We start from the raw sequence: 26,761 nt of genomic DNA, 5'->3' as shown, positions 1-26,761 counted from the left end.
CCTAAAACAATGTAGACTAACAACTAGTAGGCCTAAAACAATGTAGACTAACAACTAGTAGGCCTAAAACAATGTAGACTAACAACTAGTAGGCCTAAAACAATGTAGACTAACAACTAGTAGGCCTAAAACAATGTAGACTAACAACTAGTAGGCCTAAAACAATGTAGACTAACAACTAGTAGGCCTAAAACAATGTAGACTAACAACTAGTAGGCCTAAAACAATGTAGACTAACAACTAGTAGGCCTAAAACAATGTAGACTAACAACTAGTAGGCCTAAAACAATGTAGACTAACAACTAGTAGGCCTAAAACAATGTAGACTAACAACTAGTAGGCCTAAAACAATGTAGACTAACAACTAGTAGGCCTAAAACAATGTAGACTAACAATTGGGGATTTGCTAGTGGTGGGAGGCTCTGCACTCAACTTAAGCATTTCAAAAACATTTTTAACCAGGGAAGTCAGTTGAGAACAAATTCTTATTTACAATGAAGGCCTACCAGGGAACAGCGTGTTAACTGCCTTGTTCAGGGGCAGAACGACAGATTTTTACCTTGTCAGCTTGGGGATTCGATCCAGCAACCTTTCTGTTACTGGTAGGCTACCTGCCGCCCCTTGCCATCAGTAGGTATATAATATGTATAGTATATATCATTCATAATTAATATAAATCATCCTCCCGCTCCGCGCGGGAACAAGACGTCTCATATGAAAGAACTCTTGCTTGGCTTGATCAAGCTCGGCACAACTTCAGAGCTAGAAGCCTGCCTCTCAGCATTTCATTTGACGCTCGGCCCAAAATCACTTATCTAGACAATCTGAGTACAGGTTATGGCGCAGAGGGATATGGGCAATGTATAATGCATGAGAAGACGGCCTAATGGCTGTTCATTGGAGACACACGGGGGAGAGGAGAGAGAGAAATACTGGGGGCTTTATTTTGTCATTTTTCTTATCATGAAAGAGAGACAACACAACTACTGCAGTGTTACATTTGCATGCTACTTGCTGGTCAGTGTGATCTGTCGACTCCTGTGTGTGTGTGTGTGTGTGTGTGTGTGTGTGTGTGTGTGTGTGTGTGTGTGTGTGTGTGTGTGTGTGTGTGTGTGTGTGTGTGTGTGTGTGTGTGTGTGTGTGTGTGTGTGTGTGTGTGTGTGTGTGTGTGTGTGTTCCTCATGCTGCATAATGGCTCTGAGAACACAATTAGAATGCAGAGAAAGGGTTTGGGTGTTTGGAGCTGGCACGAAGACACTGAGTGGCTGACAGACATGTTAAATCACGCAGGCACTGCCTGAGACACACACGCACACACGCACGCACGCACACACACACACACACAAATCAGTGATGCAGCCACATAGCAAGAGGTTGTCAGGAGACGTGTGTGTGTGTGTGTGTGTGTTTGTGTTTGTGTGTGTGTGTGTTCCATATTACACAAAAGAGGCTTTCTAATTGTTTGGGCTTCATTAATGCAGCAGCTTTTCAGCAGCAACCCAAGCTGTCAGAGGAAGGCAGAGTCTGGGAGAAAAGGTGTTTTCACAGGCCTAACAATAACTACATAATTAATACTGGGGGGAAGTCAGCAACGCATTAAACTCATCCTTCCTCGTGTTGAAAAAAGGAGAACCTTGAGTTAAAAGGTGAATCATGAGGGGTTTTTAGTTTCTAGGCCACTCATTACACAGTGCACAGCTAATATCCTTGACATTAGTTATTGAGGAGTTGTTCTATTCTATAAGTGCAGACAGTGGTTATTAATGGGGAAGTAGAAATATAATATATATGTAAACTGGCCTCTCCGTAAACCTGCCTCTCCGTAAACCAGTCTCTCCGTAAAACCTGCCTCTCCGTAAACCAGTCTCTCCGTTAAACCGGCCTCTCCGTAAACCGGCCTCTCCGTTAAACCGGCCTCTCCGTAAACCGGCCTCTCCGTAAACCGGCCTCTCCGTAAACCAGTCTCTCCGTAAAACCTGCCTCTCCGTAAACCTGCCTCTCCGTAAACCTGCCTCTCCGTAAACCTGCCTCTCCGTAAACCTGCCTCTCCGTAAACCTGCCTCTCCGTAAACCTGCCTCTCCGTAAACCGGTCTCTCCGTAAACCTGTCTCTCCGTAAACCTGTCTCTCCGTAAACCGGCCTCTCCGTAAACCTGCCTCTCCGTAAACCTGCCTCTCCGTAAACCTGCCTCTCCGTAAACCTGCCTCTCCGTAAACCTGCCTCTCCGTAAACCTGCCTCTCCGTAAACCTGCCTCTCCGTAAACCTGCCTCTCCGTAAACCGGTCTCTCCGTAAACCTGTCTCTCCGTAAACCTGTCTCTCCGTAAACCGGTCTCTCCGTAAACCGGTCTCTCCGTAAACCAGTCTCTCCATAAACCAGTCTCTCCATAAACCAGTCTCTCCATAAACCAGTCTCTCCATAAACCAGTCTCTCCATAAACCAGTCTCTCTATAAACCAGTCTCTCCATAAACCAGTCTCTCCATAAACCAGTCTCTGGGTGCATTTTTAGGAAGTGTATAGTGGATTTTGTGGATTTGTATGTGCAGCTTAACAGGGTGTTGACCATGCGTGTGTGTGTGTGATGCACGGCACAGAGTGATGAAGCAGTCTTACCAGAGGTGCTGAGGGTAGATCCCAGTGAGGCTGCAGGGCTGGGGGCCAGACTGCTCTTGGAGTGGGGAGCCGGGGAGGACGAAGAGGAGGAAGAGGAGGAGGAGGCAGCAGGGGAGGAGGTGCGAGCGGTGGGGGGCGCGGGGGAGGCCAGCCGCTCTCCAGACTCCATATCTGTCAAACACAATCCAATCAGCACCGTTACAAAAGCAGAGGAGAGAAAAGAAAGAGAAAAACACACACACCCAGAGCCCCGCTACACACACCCAGAGCCCCGCTACACACACCCAGCGCCCCGCTACACACACCCAGAGCCCCGCTACACACACCCAGCGCCCCGCTACACACACCCAGCTGCCCGCTACACACACCCAGCGCCCCGCTACACACACCCAGAGTCCCGCTACACACACCCAGCGCCCCGCTACACACACCCAGAGCCCCGCTACACACACCCAGCGTCCAGCTACACACACCCAGCGCCCTGCTACACACACCCAGCGTCCCGCTACACACACCCAGCGCCCGCTACACACACCCAGCGCCCGCTACACACACCCAGCCCCCGCTACACACACCCAGCGCCCCGCTACACACACCCAGTGCCCCAGCACACACACCCAGCGCCCCTCTACACACACCCCGCGCCCCACTACACACACCCCGCGCCCCACTACACACACCCCGCGCCCCACTACACACACCCAGCGCCCCACTACACACACCCCGCGCCCCACTACACACACCCCGCGCCCCACTACACACACCCCGCGCCCCACTACACACACCCAGCGCCCCACTACACACACCCAGATCCCCAGCACACACACCCAGCGCCCCACTACACACACTCAGCGCCCCACTACACACACCCAGCGCCCCACTACACACACCCAGAGGCCCAGCACACACACCCAGCGCCCCACTACACACACCCAGCGCCCCACTACACACACCCCGCGCCCCACTACACACACCCAGCGCCCCACTACACACACCCAGCGCCCCACTACACACACTCAGCGCCCCAGCACACACACCCGGTTGCCCGCCACTCTCCCTTTCACATCTTACTTCCCCGGAACAATATTTCAAACTCACTTTCTCTCTCTCACACACACACAAACTCACTTTCTCTCTCTCACACACACACACACACAAACTCACTTTCTCTCTCACACACACACACACACACACACACACACACACACACACACACACACACACACACACACACACACCCACACCCACAAACTCACTTTCTCTCTCTCACACACACAGTTCACACATGCACAAAGCGTGAAGCTCTATTTGATTTACAAGTGTTCACAGCTCTTTACACACCGTGTAAAACAGTCCTCCCTCTCGCAGTGTAAAACAGTCCTCCATCATCTCACAGTGGATGTAGGCAAACTAAAGCCTTCACAGTTCCACTTTCTTTCAGCCTTGTACAAAACACACAGCGGGCTTTCAAAGACTCCTCTATGACCCAATGGGCTTCTCTCCACTGTGGAACTACTGTATTCCCGTCCATTAACAGCCTCATAGAGAACTAGCATTACTGACAACACTGGCTCAAATAAACCTCGAGAGGCAACGGCGGGGTTAGATGCTTCCACTGTCGCTTATTTCTACTCCATTATTCCCTCCTACCCACCTTCTCCTACACAAACATTCAGGCAGATAGAACACACACACACACCCTCTCTCACATACACACGCGTACACACACACTCTCTCACATGCACCTGCGTACACACCCTCTCTCTCACATGCACCTGCGTACACACACACACACACACTCTCTCTCACATGCACCTGCGTACACACACACACACACACACACACACACACACACACACACACACACACACACACACACACACACACACACACACACACACACACACACACACACACACACTCTCTCTCTCACACATGCACACACCCACAAAATCCCTCCCATATCACACAGCCCCTGACTCTCTCCTCTCTCCTTCCGTTTTCATCCCTTTGCCTGACACTAATCCAGGTATGAGAATCCCCTTGAAAAGCGCAGTTTGCAGATTGTGTTTTACAGGCTGCCTTTCATATTGTGTCATTACACATAAACAGTCTCCCTTAGACCCCCTCCTCTCTCTCTCCCCTGCAGCAGGCGCAGGGACACTGATTAGATCTCAGAGACAAAAGCTGATATCCTCTGAATATCAAGTATCAGCCAAGAGCTACGCTGACGAGGACGGGCGCAAAATGACAAGAAAACCTGCTGCAATCCTTGGGGATCTGGCTGCTGCCTGGCTACTGCGCGTGGTGCTGGAGGAGGACTGTTGCAGGGCGGCCATTCCGGTTCAGTTGTCGCTGTGGCAAATATGGGCCGTGTTCTGTGTCCCCGATTGCACCCTACTGCCTATGTAGCGCACTACTTTTGACCAGAGTGCTATGGGCCCTGGTCATAGGTAGTGGACTGTGTAGGGAATAGGGTGTCATTTTGGACACAGCAACGGTCATGTGTATTTACCAGAGAGGTCAAGGGTCAGCGGGAGGGACCCGTTTCTCATGCACAGACACGACAGGTCCATTTATCCAAATCATTAGGCCTTTTGGGGCTTCTTTTTTAAATGCATGTTTTAGCAATAAGCCTCCGTTTTTAATGATCGTGGTTTGCGAAAATCTGTATCAATATTGTTCGTATCCATTTTGCTCTCTGCGTGTAATACTAGGTTCGCCATTGCACTGCTGTCACCATTATCTCAGATAAACAGGTGACAATCAATAGCGGCCGGATGGAGATCAGGTTTTACAACGCAGATAAAAATGGCAAAAACAACGGCTCATCTCTCCGACAAAATGAGACGGGGGGCTTATTTTGTGTCAGGTATTCAATGGAGCGGATCATTCGGTGTGATTTCAAATGGCAATTCAGAGACGAGAGAGAGAGAGACAGAGAGAGAGAGAGACAGAGAGAGAGACAGAGAGAGAGACAGAGAGAGAGACAGAGAGAGAGACAGAGAGAGAGAGAGAGAGACAGAGAGAGAGACAGAGAGAGAGACAGAGAGCGAGACAGAGAGAGAGACAGAGAGAGAGACAGAGAGAGAGACAGAGAGAGAGACAGAGAGCGAGACAGAGAGCGAGAGAGGGGGAAAGAGAACGAGAAGGCATTTTGTCTGAAGGAAACGCAGAAACAAACCCCACCAGGGATGAACGACGGCGTGTAAACCATTCCTGTCATTTCTCAATATCTGCACTTGTGCCTCGGCCTGTCAAAACCCCAAGACGGGAAGAGAATTGATTTCCTCTAAAAAAGCGATTCCTTCTGGGGTAAAAGAAGAAGCAGCAACCCTCCCCCTCATCTCATCTTACACAGCATCTCTGACAAGGGATTCTTCTTCTCCCCCACATGAGACAAAACGACTGTCCCTCTTCCTTTGACTCCGACGTCCACGACAACAAACTGATCACTTAGTACTATTAAATCTGTTAAGAATCATACGATTGGAGCGGGGAGAGAATAACCCCTGACGCAGCAAACAATGATTGCAACAATAATGGACCGCCGAGGTATTTAAGGATCCAATCCTGACTTAATTAGGATAAATTAAAATGGATTTAGCATCAGAATTAGCTTGATTTTATAGGTAATTAACTGCGCCGCACAGTGGCGGTATAAGGCGGGCGGTGTAATCTCCGTGAACGGCTAAATTAATTTGACTTGGGTAACGTCGAGCCAATCAGCGAGCTGCGTTGAGACCAAACAGCAGGCCACGGATGCTACGAGAGGAGAGATTTATGCTAATAGCCTCCAAATGATTTATAAGATGTGTTACCCCGGCAGAATCACAGTCACGTCCACATATACAACACACCATTCAGCTGCCAAAACAAGCTGCAAATGGTGGTAAGAATGGCCCTTCAGGAAATCTGCTGGGACTATAAACAGCTCGCTAGCTGGGTTTTTATGAGTGGATGTGGCCTCGATAGCAGCCTTCGCATGTCCCTGCTATAGTGGAGAAGACCCTCCCTCTCTTCTCTACTGTGTGTGAGAGGGGAGGCCTGTGTGTGTGTGTGTGTGTGTGTGTGTGTGTGTGTGTGTGTGTGTGTGTGTGTGTGTGTGTGTGTGTGTGTGTGTGTGTGTGTGTGTGTGTGTGTGTGTGTGTGTGTGTGTGTCAAATGGCTGCATAATCCAAGGAGGACTGAGCTGGGCCCTTGCTGGTAGCGTGCGTCTCTCTCTCCCCCCGGCCTCTTTCTTCTCCCCCCACAGTAACAGATGGCCGATGCTAACAGAGATAATCCGGCAACAGAGTCATCAGCACGGATCAGCGGTAATCAGAGTGCGGACACAATGTCTCCTCTCGCCCTAATGGAGGGGAGCGAGAGAGGGGACACGCATTATTCCCCACGTCTTAACCCTATTCACAATCACACACTGCCTGCCTGCCTCTCGGCCCGGATCCTCCGTCTCTCTCTTTCTATCCTCTCCGTTTCTCTCCCCCTACAGCCGCTTAAGTGTAGTGTCTATCTTTGCCTCTTCATCTCACGTCTCCGCATTCAACAAACACCTTTATTCTTGTCTCTGTCATTTCCACACCAGAGAGAACATCTCAATCATAAAGGGCCTAAAACCCACTTGTAAATCCATACAGTGAATGAGGTGAAAATTAGCCATGATATGAATGCTACTGTAGTTGCATCTTCCTGTCTTGTACACACTGGTTAAACTGATTGGCTGGATGTGTAAGATGTGAAACTGGAGGCGGCCTCCTGAAGCATGGAGCCGGCCCTGGGCTCCATTGGGGCTCCGCTGTGCGACGGTTGCCTGGTGATACTGGCGGCTCCTGTGTCATCTTCGGCACCCGCCATGGCCAGTGTCCCGTGGCCTCGTTCAACACAATTAGAGGCTTTTAATGCGACAAAGAGCAGAGCAACCTGCAGCAAGCAGTGCTCTGTGCTGCGTCCCAGACGGGACGCTATTCCCTATATAGTGGGGCTCTGGTCAAAAGTAGTGCACTGTATAGGGAATAGGGTGCCATTTGGGACGTTTACTTCACTATGTGGGCGGCAGAAATGGTAGAGTAAAGTTTGAGAGATTGGGGACAGAGCACGTATACTCACTGCTGTTTGGTAGACGCTCGTATTATGTCGTTCTTTCAGCCTCTTTATTCATTGTGGATCTAAAAGTTATGTTATTGTAAATAGGTTAAAACTCCATCTAGACGTTTTCTTGCTGGCGTTTTATACTTTCCATTGACTAAATATCTCAGGAGAGAGTGAGAGAGAGTGACAGAGAGACAGAGAGACAGAGAGACAGAGAGAGTGACAGAGAGACAGAGACAGTGACAGTGACAGACAGAGAGAGGTAGGTAGGTAGGTAGGTAGGTAGGTAGGTAGGTAGGTAGGTAGGTAGGTAGGTAGGTCATGAACCCAGACTGAGAAATTACCAGTATATTCCTCACTACACCCCACCTTGCACATTTCAGTCCCCACTGTTTACCTTTTCACGGTGTGTGTGTGTGTTTACTCTTGGCTGTCTTGTTTGCACTAAACACTAAGTGACACAAACGAATCCAGATCGTTCTACTCAGATCCCCTCCCTACCCCGCCTACACACACTACCACTAGGCAGGAAGTGACATACTGCCAACAGGAAGCCATGGCCTTTGTCCCCGGTTAAACCTCAAACTATTACCAGACTACTGAGTCACAGCACTGACAGCATCAGACAGACACCATGATGATGGGTAACAACAGTGACATAGCCTAGGACAGTTGAGCCAATGGGCACACCGCACAATGCCCCTGTGTGTGTTGACTGTTAAGTGGCCACAGTCTGCTCTTTAAACCCCGCCCCTTTTTTGCACACCCGCCCAGTGACAGATGGCAGAGCGGGGCATGTCGGGAAGGGCAACATCTCTCAACCCATTGCACCACCTTGGCAGCGGTATCCTTCCCGTACTGTTGCAGCCAATCCACGGACTGCTTTTAGATCACCAGAGCCCAACCCCGCTGAACGGCCACTAGTGGTGACTGTCAGGGCAATAACACGCCGACAGGGAAAAACCGCTCAGTCCTCCTGTACTGAAAGACTTGATTCACAGTCATAAACACGCAGGCGAGCAGCCGGATTCTACACTCCCACTGCAATCTGCGCTGTGGTTTTCAGTGACAATAATGTGATTTTGGGCCCGGGATGGAAACCACTGAAGAGAGGGGTAGCTGAGCTTGTCACTTTTGTTAGATGTCAAGCTTCTGTCTGTGACAGAACTGTCACAGCTAGAACTTGCTCTGCTCGCCTACAACTAAACTCAACTCAGTATAACTTACATTGACTGGAGAGAATTTGACAGGGGCCTACATTTTGTACCAGTCCTATCTATTCCTTTAAAAGAGTGTCTTAAATAACCCAACAGCACCCCCTTCCAACCCCCCTTTATACAATAAAAAAATGTAAAAGCCTATTGTGAACTAAAACTGCCCCACCTAGCTCTGTATTTGCTGATTGCTACTGTATTGAGTAAAAATGTACTTACTATGACTGTGATATGTGTGTCCCACCTAGCTATCTTAAAATGAATGCTGTACGTCGCTCTGGATAAAAGAGTGTCTGCTGAATGACTCAAAATGTAAATATGGCAACGTATCTCAGTGAGGAGAAACAAGTCCTTCAGCCCACTAGGCTGGACCCGAGTCCCTCCTGGAAGCGCAACGGCCTGCAGGGAGGAGCGTTACATTCTACACGCCACACAGATAGACTGACATTTCTCACACACACCCTCTAAAAGGGGCAGCTAACCTACAGTAGGACTATGTCTCCCGGCACGTCAACAGCACCCGGAATAAGATGGGAAATGTGTTTCCTCTGTCGTTTAGGGAAGCGGAAATTATTTTTCTCTCGGGCTGCTTTTTGAAAGAGAAAGGAAGGGTAGGTAGGTGCTGACAAGCAGGCCTATGTAGCAAACATCTCTACCCACCTAAGCAATAATTGGCGAAATGTTGCTCAATTTACATATAGAGCCATCGTCAAATATGCCTCCATGGAAACCTTGTGGGGTCTTAAGATCATTAGCCACACCAAAGCCCAACGCAGGCAGACAGGCAGCTCTCTCAGTGAGTGATTCAGTCCTGATGAATTTGTTATTCTTCCACCCTCTGCTCTCTCTCTCCACAAGCCAATCTCTCCCTCATTACCGCCCGTCGCAGCACATTCAGATCTGCCCCAAACCGGATATATTTAGAGGACTCCATAATGCAGGGAGAGAAAAGCAATGTGTGTGTGTGTGTGTGTGTGTGTGTGTGTGTGTGTGTGTGTGTGTGTGTGTGTGTGTGTGTGTGTGTGTGTGTGTGTGTGTGCTCGCTCCACAACGAACAAACACCATAAAGACACGGACACAGAGAGAGGCAAGCCAGCTCTTGTTAGGGATAATAACACTTGGCTGTTACTATACATGACATATACTCTTCCTGGTTCCTACCCGTGTTCAGTTTTAAATCATCTACTCTGCACTGCTTCTTCCCCCAGGCTCCATCAACTGTGTTGATCCTATTACTGATCATTATTCAATTACATTCAATTGGTGCGAGAAGGACCATAAATGGGACAAAGCTGCTACATTCAGGTAGACAAGAAGACTAGGAAAATGTCACAGCAAAATAGATATCCAGGGACGTGGCTGGGCTGTAACAGGCGGTAATACTCGATACCTGACATTTATAACATGTCATTTTGATCTGTGGAAGAATTATACACTTCATACCACTTCAACACACACACATACATTCACTGTAAGCATCATTGTCGTGTTCATTTCATGTGTCAATTGGTCCCCTAAGAAATGGTTCACCAAAAAAAAAAAAGCAATTTGACACAAAATTTAAAAAAAGATTCATTTATACAGGATTAGATTGACACAGTTCACACAGAGGTGGGTCAATTCACCGAAAGGCCACAGCTTTTGCTTCCAGGTCCAGTCCAACATTAGAACAATCATAACATTTTCCACCGGGGTACAATCAACAGAAACAGTCTGGTACAGTGTTTATCGACCACAACAGCCATGTGTGTGGGCATAGGGGAGAGACGGAATAGGAGGAGTCTTGGCAAAACACGGGGAAGAGGGAGAGAGAGAGAGAAGGACGGGGGGGGGAGAGAGAGAGAGAGAGAGAGGGAGATGGAAGAGAGGGTGGGAGGGAGAGATCGACTGCTACACTCCAGATATGCATAATGCAGATGACATGCATGTCAAACGCAAGACAAAACGAAAGTGACAGAATCGTGGAGTGTCCTGCGAGCATCAGCACAGCCCGGTTTAGCCAGCAACGGAGCTAGCTGTTATAAATACAAACCGCAATGACAGAAGCAACAATCTCTCCCATCGAGCCTGACTCTGCCCATTTTCCTGGAATTAAATAGGCCGACTTTTAGGCAATTCAATACATTTTATACATCTCATGCTTAGAGATTTCCATGACAAAATGTGTCAACGATATGTACATTTATACACTATTACAGGATTATAATTATGTTTTTTTTTATTGAATGTCTAGCCACTTTTAAGCTGAGGTGGATACAAAAGTGACTAAGAAGAGATGGCCAATGCCTCAGTCCTGATCAAGCATTCCTTAGTGCAGACAGAAGTGTGTGGCCAAAGCTCATTCTGCATGACTCCACTTTGACTGTATCAACTGAAGGCGGAGAGATGTGCTCATAGAATTGGCATTTATAAGACGGACGTTCCCTTCACATTCAAAATGAATGCTGGGGTTTTAGGCTGCGTTTCTGTATGAGCAGTTTGTGACATCTGCTGATGTAAAAAAATATCTTTACAGATACAGTTGAAGTCGGAAGTTTACATACACTTAGGTTGGAGTCATTAAAACTCGTTTTTCAATCACTCCACAAATTTCTTGTTAAGAGTTTTGGCAAGTCGGTTAGGACATCTACCTTGTGCATGACACAAGTCATTTTTCCAACAATTCTTTACAGACAGATTATTTCACTTATAATTCACTGTATCACAATTCCAGTGTGTCAAAGGTTTACATACACTGAGTTTAGAAACTTCTGATAGGCTAATTGACATAATTTGAGTCAATTGGAGGTGTACCTGTGGATGTATTTCAGGGCCTACCTTCAAACTCAGTGCCTCTTTGCTTGACATCATGGGAAAATCAAAAGAAATCAGCCAAGACCTCAGAAAAACAATTGTAGATCACAAGTCTGGTTCATCCTTGGGAGCAAGTTCCAACTGCCTGAAAGTACCACGTTCATCTGTACAAACAATAGTACACAAGTATAAACACCATGGGACCATGCAGCCGTCATACCGCTCAGGAAGGAGAGCGTTCTGTCTGCTAGAGATGAACGTACTTTGGTGCAAAAAGTAAAAATCAATCCCAGATCAACAGCAAAGGACCTTGTGAAGACGCTGGAGGAAACAGGTACAAAAGTATCTATATCCACAGTAAAACGAGTCCTATATCGACATAACCTGAAAGGTCGCTCAGCAAGGAAGAAGCCACTGCTCCAAAATCACCATAAAAAAGCCAGACTACAGTTTGCAACCGCACATGGGGACAAAGATTGTACTTTTTGGAGAAATGTCCTTTGGTCTGATGAAACAAAAATAGAACTGTTTGGCCATAAAAATGATGTGGATATATTAAAGTAACATCTCAAGACATCAGTCAGGAAGTTAAAGCTTGGTCACAAATGGGTCTTTCAAATGGACAATGACCCCAAGCATACTTCCAAAATTGTGGCAAAATGGCTTAAGGAAAACAAAGTCAAGGTATTGGAGTGGCCATCACAAAGCCCTGACCTCGATCCTATAGAAAATGTGTGGCAGAACTGAAAAAGCATATGCGAGCAAAGAGGCCTACAAACCTGACTCAGTTACACCAGCTCTATCAGGAGGAATGGGCCAAAATTCACCCAACGTATTGTGGGAAGCTTGTGGAAGGCTACCCAAAATGTTTGACCCAAGTTAAACAATTTAAAGTCAATGCTACCAAATACTAATTGAGTGAATGTAAACTTCTGACCCACTGGGAATGTGATGAAAGAAATAAAAGCTGAAATAAATCATTCTCTCTACTATTATTCTGACATTTCACATTCTTAAAATAAAGTGGTGATCCTAACTGACCCAAGACAGGGGATTTTTACTGGGATTAAATGTCAGGAATTGTGAAAAACTGAGTTTAAATGTATTTGGCTAAGGTGTATGTAAACTTCTGACTTCAACTGTACATTTGACTGAATGTTCCCTTGGTGGATGTACCGGCGGCCATATTTGATATTCAGTAGCTGTAGGCTTTACCAGGATTCTTGGTTTCCTAAAAACCCTCAGCCAGGTTACAAACCCATTTACTCCTGCCCCTGGTGGCTCAGCCTAATGTTCCTTTAGCACAGGAACGAGAGGGCTAGGAGGATAGAGATATCCCATTAAATGTTGATGTTTCCCGCTGCTGTCGGAGTGTGTGTGTGGCTGTGTGTGTATGTGTGTGACCGTGTGCATGTTGGGCTGGGCCTGAGAGCTCTCTGTGTGTGTAATGAGCTCATGTACTGTTGTCGTGGCTAAATGAAGCCTCCAGGCTCCCTCTCAAAGCCTGTTTCCTATATCCTAACCCCCCCACACACACACACACACTCCCCGGCTCCCCTCTGCTCACCGCTGCTGGAGCTTGGCTGGTTTTTACAGCGCCCGGACGCATTCTTGAGTTCTCATAATTGTGTAATTATGACTTCCGTTAAAGAGATAGCCTCGTGTTTGATTTCCTCTGACTGAGCTGTGCAAATAGGCAACACAGCATATGCAGAGCAGATACCTAGTCTTCTACATGTGTAGAGGACTAACGGAGGTTGCAGTGGGTGTGCTGCAGCATCTGTCTGTATCAATGGGCAGATGTTAGTGCGCACGTGTGTCGTTTCACGACCAGGCCCGTTCAGAACGCCTTCCACTAATAAAACCGATGGAAGACCGAGGAGGCTAGTCCTCGAAATCACCGCAACAACTTACAACAATCCTGCGACAGCTACAGCAGCTCGGTTGTCTGAGACGCCTCTGAACAATAGTCTTTTGGTGACATTTAGATTATTAGTGCTGGGAACTGAATTGACGCTCTACTGCCTGTTCAACACGAGGGAAAGATGGCTGGAAAAGAGTCTGTGGTCCTTTATTGACAGAGCGGGAGAGAAAGCAGCAGGCAGAAGGCCACTCCGTTCTGCTCCAACGCTACATGAGAGAGAGGCCAGTGCACACACAAGCACGCACGCACACACACACACACACACACACACACACACACACACACACACACACACACACACACACACACACACACACACACACACACACACACACACACACACACACACACACACACACACACACACACACACACACACACACACACACACAGAGAGAGTGCAGCAGGTGAGCTAGCTGCCAGTTCATCACACGCTGCAATCTCTCAGCATCTTGCTCGGGGAGAAGAGAGAGAAGCGCTCTGACATTTTATGAAGCACTCGGCAGACAGAAAAGCAGCGAGCGGGCCCGCCTGCGTGTAATGGCGGCTGGACTGGCATTCTCTCGCACTCTCTCTCCCCCGTTTGCCTGATATCATCTTCCCTCATTAGCATAATCTAATCAATTTCAGAAAATTGCCTTTTAATTACCAAGAACAAGCTCCTCTCTCTCTCTCTCACTCTTAGAAGAACCCATGTCTTCGAATATCTCACTCTAAAAACCAAAATAGAGCTGTAAATGAAGTAGGGCTTAGACTAGAAATAACTAGAGACGAGATGCACATGTTTTTGTCATCGTTCATCTTTACAATTAAAGACGCCATAATTGTTGTGTCAATATATCTTGTTAATAGCATCATTATTGTCATACATTATTGATTAACAGCCTTGTGTAGGCCTTCATCTTCAAGGGGAAATGAAAATATACCTTGAGGTGTTCAAAATCCTGACCAGTATTTAGCTACAACTGACTATTTCCTCAGACCCAAGGCTGCTCCTATATGTAACAAGTAAGAGCCTAATGATTAAAAACGTTGGCATTAAAATGGTCCCTCCGTAAAATGGGGATCTATAGCAGTGATTAATCCTGTGCCGTGTTGTTGTGGCCTGACAGCCTCGCTGTTGAACAATGATTAACAGTCAATGACTCCACTCACCCCAGCAGCGCTAACACACTGTTTACATTAGCCCAGCTCCCATAGAGGCCAATGCTACGGGCGCTATGCTAACAGCAACGGTCACCTGGCTTAGCTACACACATTACAGCCACGACAGGCCACTGTAAAAAAAGTACTGCCGGCGTGATAATACGATTCCACCATGTGTGGGAGGATACGGTGCGGCCCAATCCCTGTGTGTATCATCCATCCTACACCGCAACCTTCAACTAAGCCTCTTTCATTCATGTGAGAAATTAGCATTGGTGATGAGGATGGGGGGAAGGGACCCGTGAGACATCTTTCAGATGAAAAAAAAATAACAACAAGGAAATACATTTGAACATCTAACACTCATTTACAATTATATTACATTACAAGTTTGAAAGCACGGCGGAGTCAAAAGATGTATTCGGTATTCGGGGGGGGTTTAAATAAATAAAATAAAAGAATAAAACACCCCCAGGCAAATAAACTCTGACATTCATTTCGCACAACCTTTAATGACAACCCAAGCAAGAAATGACAGACAGATACTGCTCCGCCTTCCCTCCCATGCTAACCAATTAGGCTGGAATTTCAAACAGAAGACAAATCAGCTTCACTTTGGGCTCCATTGACTCATGCTAATTTGGATGGAATTGCTGTGCCTTAAGAGCACCGAAACAGACCAAGCATCTCTTCTGTACAAGTCACTGGCTTTCGCCGTTTGCGGCACTAAATTGGAACGTGTCTAGTTATACATGCCTTTTCTTCCATCATTGTCAGGAAATATGATTTGTGCACGCAAATGGTGTTGCAAACATAACTCATTGTTGGGTACTTAACATGTCCGGCTAGCTTAGCCAACATACAGTACGTATTGTTTCCTCAATCCACAAATGTACCCTATTTCAGCGACGCAGAACACGTGGCCACATGCTATGCAGTGATGACTGGGTGCCGAAATGTGATGAGTAGGTGCCCAGAGTTTTTCCTGGTCAAGTAACATGGCCAGGGAAAACTCATGGCGCTGGTGATGAGATGAAGATTCTTCTCACATATTTGGCTCAAATTCACTCAATCAAATTCTGTCCGGCACACCAGGCTAAACGTAAAACAACCTTTAAAACCCCTGAAAATGACTTTTAAAACAGTCTGTCAAACCAGAGGTTCTGAATGGATGGTGTACTAGCCTAACTTTGCACATTAGCTCCCTCCCTGTATAATTTTCAATGATAAACCAGAACAGAAACCTTCACTTCCTGACTGTGTTCGACTTCACACAGTTACAGTAACACCCCAACAGAGCAGCAGTGACACCAACAATAACGGACTTGTTTCACAAACGTTTACAACACGACTGGTTATTTCTCTCTCATTGCCCCACAGCAACAGGAGCTGTGCTACAGTGCTACGGTAGCGTTTGATGTGAAACTGGAACCCATCTGGCTCCTCCTCAGGGGCCCAGCACTTCCTCATAGCAAGGAGCCAATCACAGTGTTTTCTCCTGCCTCCTGTCACCAGATATCTGAACTTCGGTAGGAGTAGCAGTGGACAGGGAGAGAGAGAAATAGCCTGAAAACAGTTAAAGCTAGGCTATTTTCTTATATTTCTTCTGTTTCCACTGAGACACGATTCAACCAAGCAGGTGTAGCTTCGATATATGCCCCGTGCCTCTCGAGTAGACTCCTCATTTGGTGAGGCGGACACCGGAGTCGACCTCATCTGTTGATACCACTCACCCACAGGAAATCAAGCCAGATACCACTGTTGGAGGGTCTGTCTGGTCACCCAGACAAAATACAGGTTTGGATTACAGAGCAGCGGGATTCATGTTTGATCCCTGAGGGGGGAGAATGTTCTCTCTGCTGCACAGCTATACGTCTCACACAGGCATGTGCACACAAACAGGCACACACCCTGCCCCTGTGTAATATCTATATCATGCGATCAGAGTGAAGACCTCATGGTTCCACACACCTGCCAGAGACAGATGTTCAGAGTAAATCATATCAAATCTGTGAGTGAAGAAAAGCTAGGGTTGCCGCCTAGGCTACACAGGCTGACTGAAGTGCAAACACCTGCACCCGACAACAGCCACACACACACACACACACACACACACACACACACACACACACACACACACACACACACACACACACACACACACACACACACACACACACACACACACACACACACACACAGACAAAGGGGAGATTCTCTTTTTCATTTACATTGGCTCAACTTGTGTCTTTTATTCATTCTATTGGTGTGTAACCATCTTCTTTTTCTTGAGCTGAGAGTTTTTTTTCCAATTGCATAATTGTTATGGGAGAACCAGACATCCCTTCAAAGACAAACAAGTCATAACAAAGCAAAGATCCGGGCAGGCAGGCAGGCAGGCAGGCAGGCAGGCAGGCAGGCAGGCAGGCAGGCAATTCAGTTGGAGAGGCAACATGTGAGATACTGTAGCCTCGTCGATTGGATCTGCGCTGAAAGCTACACTACTTTGATTATTATGTCAGAATCTGATTTCCTATAACAACAAACTCAATAGACTTAACTGCTATTTTAGGTGACAATGAACTCAGTGATACAGCAGAGAGCAGGATTTACACATCAAAATAACAAGTTAAGATTCCCTGTCAACCAATGCTGTGCACTATCTGGTCTGTGAGCTGTAGGGAGCGGAGGGGTTGGTGGTCTGGAGATAAACAGACACCCTTCACGCCTCGTGCCCCAAAAACAGGACGAGGCTGTGAGTGAAACAGCAGCCCGACGTTATCTGAGCTCTCTCTCTCTCTCTCTCTCTGCTAACCTGAAATTCCATTCTCCTCCTGCGAACAACAGACGTCACTCTGGGAGCGTCCATCTTGGGTCGCAAATGCGCCGCTGGCTGCCTAACAGACAACAACAGCAGGAGCCGTTGTGTCATATCTGCCTGCCAGAGGGGTGTGTGTGTGTGTGTGTGTGTGTGTGTGTGTGTGTGTGTGTGTGTGTGTGTGTGTGTGTGTGTGTGTGTGTGTGTGTGTGTGTGTGTGTGTGTGTGTGTGTGTGTGTGTTGCCTAATGGTTTTTCCCCTGTTCAGTACACAAGGGCTTCTTGAGTCACCAGGATTGAACATTTTGATGGTTCTATTTTCCATATGTCTTCATGAGTGGATACTATTGTTTATGCAGATCAAAGGAGGGGGGAGAAGGGGGAGAGAGGGAATGAGAGAGGGAGATGGATCAGATGTCCTGAATATATTAAGGTTTTGGAGTGGATACACACTGACTATGCTCACAGTTTGTTTCTATGTATGTGATAACATGATGCCATTCCCCCCCTAAAGCTATATTGAGATATATTAGTATCACTTGGGTGCTTTCCATAAACACAATGGCTTGACGATGCTACTATTGTCCAGAGGAAACACACGCATCCTACTGTTCTTATGCATATAAATCACACACACGCATCCTACTGTTCTTATGCATATAAAACACACACACGCACACATTCAAACACACACACACATCCTACTGTTCTTATGCATATAAAACACACACACGCATCCTACTGTTCTTATGCATATAAAACACACACGCATCCTACTGTTCTTATGCATATAAAACACACACACGCATCCTACTGTTCTTATGCATATAAAACACACACGCATCCTACTGTTCTTATGCATATAAAACACACACACGCATCCTACTGTTCTTATGCATATAAAACACACACACGCATCCTACTGTTCTTACGCATATAAAACACACACACACGCATCCTACTGTTCTAATGCATATAAAACACACACACACACACGCATCATACTGTTCCTATGCATATAAAACACACACACGCATCCTACTGTTCTTATGCATATAAAACACACACACGCATCCTACTGTTCTTATGCATATAAAACACACACACGCATCCTACTGTTCTTATGCATATAAAACACACACACGCATCCTACTGTTCTTATGCATATAAAACACACACACGCATCCTACTGTTCTTACGCATATAAAACACACACACGCATCCTACTGTTCTTATGCATATAAAACACACACACGCATCCTACTGTTCTTATGCATATAAAACACACACACGCATCCTACTGTTCTTACGCATATAAAACACACACACGCATCCTACTGTTCTTATGCATTTAAAACACACACACGCACACATTCAAACACACACACGCATTGTACTGTTCTTATGCATATAAAACACACACACGCACACGTTCAAACACACACACACATCCTACTGTTCTTATGCATATAAAACACACACACGCATCCTACTGTTCTTCTGCATATAAAACACACACACACAAACACATTCAAACACACACACGCATCGTACTGTTCTTATGCATATAAAACACACACACGCACACATTCAAACACACACACGCATCCTACTGTTCTTATGCATATAAAACACGCATCCTACTGTTCTTATGCATATAAAACACACACACGCACACATTCAAACCCACATATGCATCCTACTGTTCTTATGCATATAAAACACACACACGCATCCTACTGTTCTTTTGCATATAAAACACACACACGCACACATTCAAACACACACACGCATCGTACTGTTCTTATGCATATAAAACACACACACACACGCACACATTCAAACACACACACGCATCCTACTGTTCTCATGCATATAAAACACACACACACACACACACATTCAAACACACACACGCATCCTACTGTTCTTATGCATATAAAACACACACACACACACACACACAAACACATTCAAACACACACACGCATCCTACTGTTCTTATGCATATAAAACACACACACGCACACATTCAAACACACACACATCCTACTGTTCTTATGCATATAAAACACACACACGCATCCTACTGTTCTTATGCATATAAAACACACACACGCATCCTACTGTTCTTATGCATATAAAACACACACACGCATCCTACTGTTCTTATGCATATAAAACACACACACGCATCCTACTGTTCTTATGCATATAAAACACACACACGCATCCTACTGTTCTAATGCATATAAACACACACACGCATCATACTGTTCTTATGCATATAAAACAACACACGCACACACGCATCCTACTGTTCTTATGCATATAAAAACACACACACGCACACATTCAAACCCACATATGCATCCTACTGTTCTTATGCATATAAAACACACACACGCATCCTACTGTTCTTATGCATATAAAACACACACACGCACACATTCAAAACACACACGCATCCTACTGTTCTTATGCATATAAAACACACACACACGCAGACATTCAAACACACACACGCGTCCTACTGTTCTCATGCATATAAAACACACACATGTATCCTACTGTTCTTATGCATATAAAACACACACACACACACAAACACATTCAAACACACACACGCATCCTACTGTTCTTATGCATATAAAACAACACACACACACACACACACACAAACACATTCAAACACACACACGCATCCTACTGTTCTTATGCATATAAAACACACACACGCACACATTCAAACACACACACACATCCTACTGTTCTTATGCATATAAAACACACACACGCATCCTACTGTTCTTATGCATATAAAACACACACACGCACACATTCAAACACACACACACATCCTACTGTTCTTATGCATATAAAACACACACACGCATCCTACTGTTCTTATGCATATAAAACACACACACACATCCTACTGTTCTTATGCATATAAAACACACACACGCATCCTACTGTTCTTATGCATATAAAACACACACACGCATCCTACTGTTCTTACGCATATAAAACACACACACGCATCCTACTGTTCTTATGCATATAAAACACACACACGCATCCTACTGTTCTAATGCATATAAAACACACACACGCATCATACTGTTCTTATGCATATAAAACACACACACACACACACGCATCCTACTGTTCTTATGCATATAAAACACACACACGCACACATTCAAACACACACACGCATCCTACTGTTCTTATGCATTTAAAACACACACACGCATCCTACTGTTCTTATGCATATAAAACACACACACACGCAGACATTCAAACACACACACACATCCTACTGTTCTCATGCATATAAAACACACACATGCATCCTACTGTTCTTATGCATATAAAACACACACACAAACACATTCAAACACACACACGCATCGTACTGTTCTTATGCATATAAAACACACACACGCACACACGCATCCTACTGTTCTTATGCATATAAAACACACACATGCACACATTCAAACACACACACGCATCCTACTGTTCTTATGCATATAAAACACACACACGCATCATACTGTTCTTATGCATATAAAACACACACACACACACGCATCCTACTGTTCTTATGCATATAAAACACACACATGCACACATTCAAACACACACACGCATCCTACTGTTCTTATGCATTTAAAACACACACACGCATCCTACTGTTCTTATGCATATAAAACACACACACACGCAGACATTCAAACATACACACGCATCCTACTGTTCTAATGCATATAAAACACACACACGCATCATACTGTTCTTATGCATATAAAACACACACACACACACACGCATCCTACTGTTCTCATGCATATAAAACACACACACACGCAGACATTCAAACACACACACGCATCCTACTGTTCTCATGCATATAAAAACACACACACACACACACAAACACATTCAAACACACACACGCATCCTACTGTTCTTATGCATATAAAACACACACAAACACATTCAAACACACACACGCATCCTACTGTTCTTATGCATATAAAACACACACACACAAACACATTCAAACACACACACATCCTACTGTTCTTATGCATATAAAACACACAGACGCATCCTACTGTTCTTATGCATATAAAAACACACACACGCATCCTACTGTTCTTATGCATATAAACACACACACGCATCCTACTGTTCTTACGCATATAAAACACACACACGCATCCTACTGTTCTTATGCATATAAAACACACACACGCATCCTACTGTTCTAATGCATATAAAACACACACACGCATCATACTGTTCTTATGCATATAAAACACACACACGCACACACGCATCCTACTGTTCTTATGCATATAAAAACACACACACGCACACATTCAAACCCACATATGCATCCTACTGTTCTTATGCATATAAAACACACACACGCATCCTACTGTTCTTATGCATATAAAACACACACACGCACACATTCAAACACACACACGCATCCTACTGTTCTTATGCATATAAAACACACACACACGCAGACATTCAAACACACACACGCATCCTACTGTTCTCATGCATATAAAACACACACATGTATCCTACTGTTCTTATGCATATAAAAAAACACACACACACACAAACACATTCAAACACACACACGCATCCTACTGTTCTTATGCATATAAAAAACACACACACACACACACACACACACAAACACATTCAAACACACACACGCATCCTACTGTTCTTATGCATATAAAACACACACACGCACACATTCAAACACACACACACATCCTACTGTTCTTATGCATATAAAACACACACACGCATCCTACTGTTCTTATGCATATAAAACACACACACGCATCCTACTGTTCTTATGCATATAAAACACACACACGCATCCTACTGTTCTTATGCATATAAAACACACACACGCATCCTACTGTTCTAATGCATATAAAACACACACACGCATCATACTGTTCTTATGCATATAAAACACACACACACACACACGCATCCTACTGTTCTTATGCATATAAAACACACACACGCACACATTCAAACACACACACGCATCCTACTGTTCTTATGCATTTAAAACACACACACGCATCCTACTGTTCTTATGCATATAAAACACACACACACACGCAGACATTCAAACACACACACACATCCTACTGTTCTCATGCATATAAAACACACACATGCATCCTACTGTTCTTATGCATATAAAACACACACACAAACACATTCAAACACACACACGCATCGTACTGTTCTTATGCATATAAAACACACACACGCACACATTCAAACACACACACGCATCCTACTGTTCTTATGCATATAAAAACACACACACGCATCCTACTGTTCTTATGCATATAAAACACACACACACACACACGCAGACATTCAAACACAAACACGCATCCTACTGTTCTCATGCATATAAAACACACACACGCATCCTACTGTTCTTATGCATATAAAACACACACACGCACACATTCAAACACACATATGCATCCTACTGTTCTTATGCATATAAAACACACACACGCATCCTACTGTTCTTATGCATATAAAACACACACACGCACACATTCAAACACACACACGCATCCTACTGTTCTTATGCATATAAAACACACACGCGCACACATTCAAACACACACACGCATCCTACTGTTCTTATGCATATAAAACACACACACGCATCCTACTGTTCTTATGCATATAAAAACACACACGCATCCTACTGTTCTTATGCATATAAAACACGCATCCTACTGTTCTTATGCATATAAAACACACACACGCACACATTCAAACCCACATATGCATCCTACTATTCTTATGCATATAAAACACACACACGCATCCTACTGTTCTTATGCATATAAAACACACACACGCATCCTACTGTTCTTATGCATATAAAACACACACACGCACACATTCAAACACACACACGCATCCTACTGTTCTTATGCATGTAAAACACACACACAAACACATTCAAACACATTCAAACACACACACGCATCCTACTGTTCTTATGCATATAAAACACACACACGCATCCTACTGTTCTTATGCATATAAAACACACACACACGCAGACATTCAAACACACACACGCATCCTACTGTTCTCATGCATATAAAACACACACATGCATCCTACTGTTCTTATGCATATAAAACACACACACACGCAGACATTCAAACACACACACGCATCCTACTGTTCTCATGCATATAAAACACACACATGCATCCTACTGTTCTTATGCATATAAAACACACACACGCACACATTCAAACCCACATATGCATCCTACTGTTCTTATGCATATAAAACACACACACGCATCCTACTGTTCTTATGCATATAAAACACACACACGCACACATTCAAACACACACACGCATCCTACTGTTCTTATGCATATAAAACACACACACGCACACATTCAAACACACACACGCATCCTACTGTTCTTATGCATATAAAACACACACACACACACATTCAAAGACATTCAAACACACACACGCATCCTACTGTTCTTATGCATATAAAAACACACACACACACACAACACACATTCATATAAAACACACACACGCATCCTACTGTTCTTATGCATATAAAACACACACACACACACACACACATGCACACATTCAAACACACACACGCATCCTACTGTTCTTATGCATATAAAACACACACACGCACACATTCAAACACACATATGCATCCTACTGTTCTTATGCATATAAAACACACACACGCATCCTACTGTTCTTATGCATATAAAAACACACACACGCATCCTACTGTTCTTATGCATATAAAAACACACACACGTTCACACATTCAAACACACACACGCATCCTACTGTTCTTATGCATATAAAACACACACACGCATCCTACTGTTCTTATGCATATAAAAACACACACACGCATCCTACTGTTCTTATGCATATAAAACACACACACGCATCCTACTGTTCTTATGCATATAAAACACACACACACGCAGACATTCAAACACACACACGCATCCTACTGTTCTTATGCATATAAAAACACACACACGCACACATTCAAACACACATATGCATCCTACTGTTCTTATGCATATAAAAACACACACGCATCCTACTGTTCTTATGCATATAAAACACACACACGCACACATTCAAACACACACGCATCCTACTGTTCTTATGCATATAAAACACACACGCACACATTCACACACACACGCATCCACTGTTCTTATGCATATAAAACACACACACGCATCCTACTGTTCTCACGCATATAAAACACACACACGCATCCTACTGTTCTTATGCATATAAAACACACACACGCATCCTACTGTTCTAATGCATATAAAACACACACACGCATCATACTGTTCTTATGCATATAAAACACACACACGCACACATTCAAACACACACACGCATCCTACTGTTCTTATGCATTTAAAACACACACGCGCATCCTACTGTTCTTATGCATATAAAACACACACACACGCACACATTCAAACACACACACACATCCTACTGTTCTCATGCATATAAAACACACACATGCATCCTACTGTTCTTATGCATATAAAACACACACACAAACACATTCAAACACACACACGCATCCTACTGTTCTTATGCATATACAAACACATTCAAACACACACACGCATCCTACTGTTCTTATGCATATAAAACACACACACGCATCCTACTGTTCTTATGCATATAAAAACACACACACACACCGTTCAGACATTCAAACACACACACGCATCCTACTGTTCTTATGCATATAAAACACACACACGCATCCTACTGTTCTTATGCATATAAAACACACACACGCATCCTACTGTTCTTATGCATATAAAACACACACACGCATCCTACTGTTCTTATGCATATAAAACACACACACGCATCCTACTGTTCTTATGCATATAAAACACACACACGCACACATTCAAACACACACACGCATCCTACTGTTCTTATGCATATAAAACACACACACGCATCCTACTGTTCTTATGCATATAAAACACACACACGCATCCTACTGTTCTTACATATCAAACATTCAAACACACACATGCATCCTACTGTTCTTATGCATATAAAACACACACACGCATCCTACTGTTCTTATGCATATAAAACACACACACAAACACATTCAAACACACATATGCATCCTACTGTTCTTATGCATATAAAAACACACACGCATCCTACTGTTCTTATGCATATCAAACATTCAAACACACGCATCCTACTGTTCTCATGCATATAAAACACACACACGCATCCTACTGTTCTTATGCATATAAAACACACACACGCATCCTACTGTTCTTATGCCTATAAAAACACACAGACGCATCCTACTGTTCTTATGCATATAAAACACACACACGCATCCTACTGTTCTTATGCATATAAAACACACACACGCACACATTCAAACACACATATGCATCCTACTGTTCTTATGCATATAAAACACACACACGCATCCTACTGTTCTTATGCATATAAACACACACACGCACACATTCAAACACACACACGCATCCTACTGTTCTTATGCATATAAAACACACACACACGCACACATTCAAACACACACACGCATCCTACTGTTCTTATGCATATAAAACACACACACGCATCCTACTGTTCTTATGCATATAAAACACACACACGCATCCTACTGTTCTTATGCATATAAAACACGCATCCTACTGTTCTTATGCATATAAAACACGCACACACACACATTCAAACACACGCACGCATCGTACTGTTCTTATGCATATAAAAAAACACACACACTTTGCATATAAAACACACACACGCATCCTACTGTTCTTATGCATATAAAACACACACACGCATCCTACTGTTCTTATGCATGTAAAACACATTCAAACACATTCAAACACACACACGCATCCTACTGTTCTTATGCATATAAAACACACACACGCATCCTACTGTTCTTATGCATATAAAACACACACACGCACACATTCAAACACACACACGCATCCTACTGTTCTTATGCATATAAAAC

At 44.5% G+C, this 26,761-nt stretch overlaps 1 protein-coding gene across 1 annotated transcript in view; it reads right to left on the bottom strand.

Moving 5' to 3' along the window:
- The window catches only part of LOC118369993 (bromodomain adjacent to zinc finger domain protein 2B-like), a 95,079-nt gene that overhangs the window by 29,889 nt on the left and 38,429 nt on the right, over positions 1-26,761 (bottom strand). The window contains 1 exon segment of the mRNA XM_052488603.1: positions 2,615-2,785. Within this exon segment, the coding sequence (XP_052344563.1) occupies positions 2,615-2,783 (169 nt within the window). The 5' untranslated portion in view covers positions 2,784-2,785.

This window comes from Oncorhynchus keta, chromosome 30 (assembly GCF_023373465.1).
Source record: "Oncorhynchus keta strain PuntledgeMale-10-30-2019 chromosome 30, Oket_V2, whole genome shotgun sequence".
Taxonomy (NCBI): Eukaryota; Metazoa; Chordata; class Actinopteri; order Salmoniformes; family Salmonidae; genus Oncorhynchus; species Oncorhynchus keta.
This window is presented reverse-complemented; position numbering and strand designations above follow the sequence as displayed.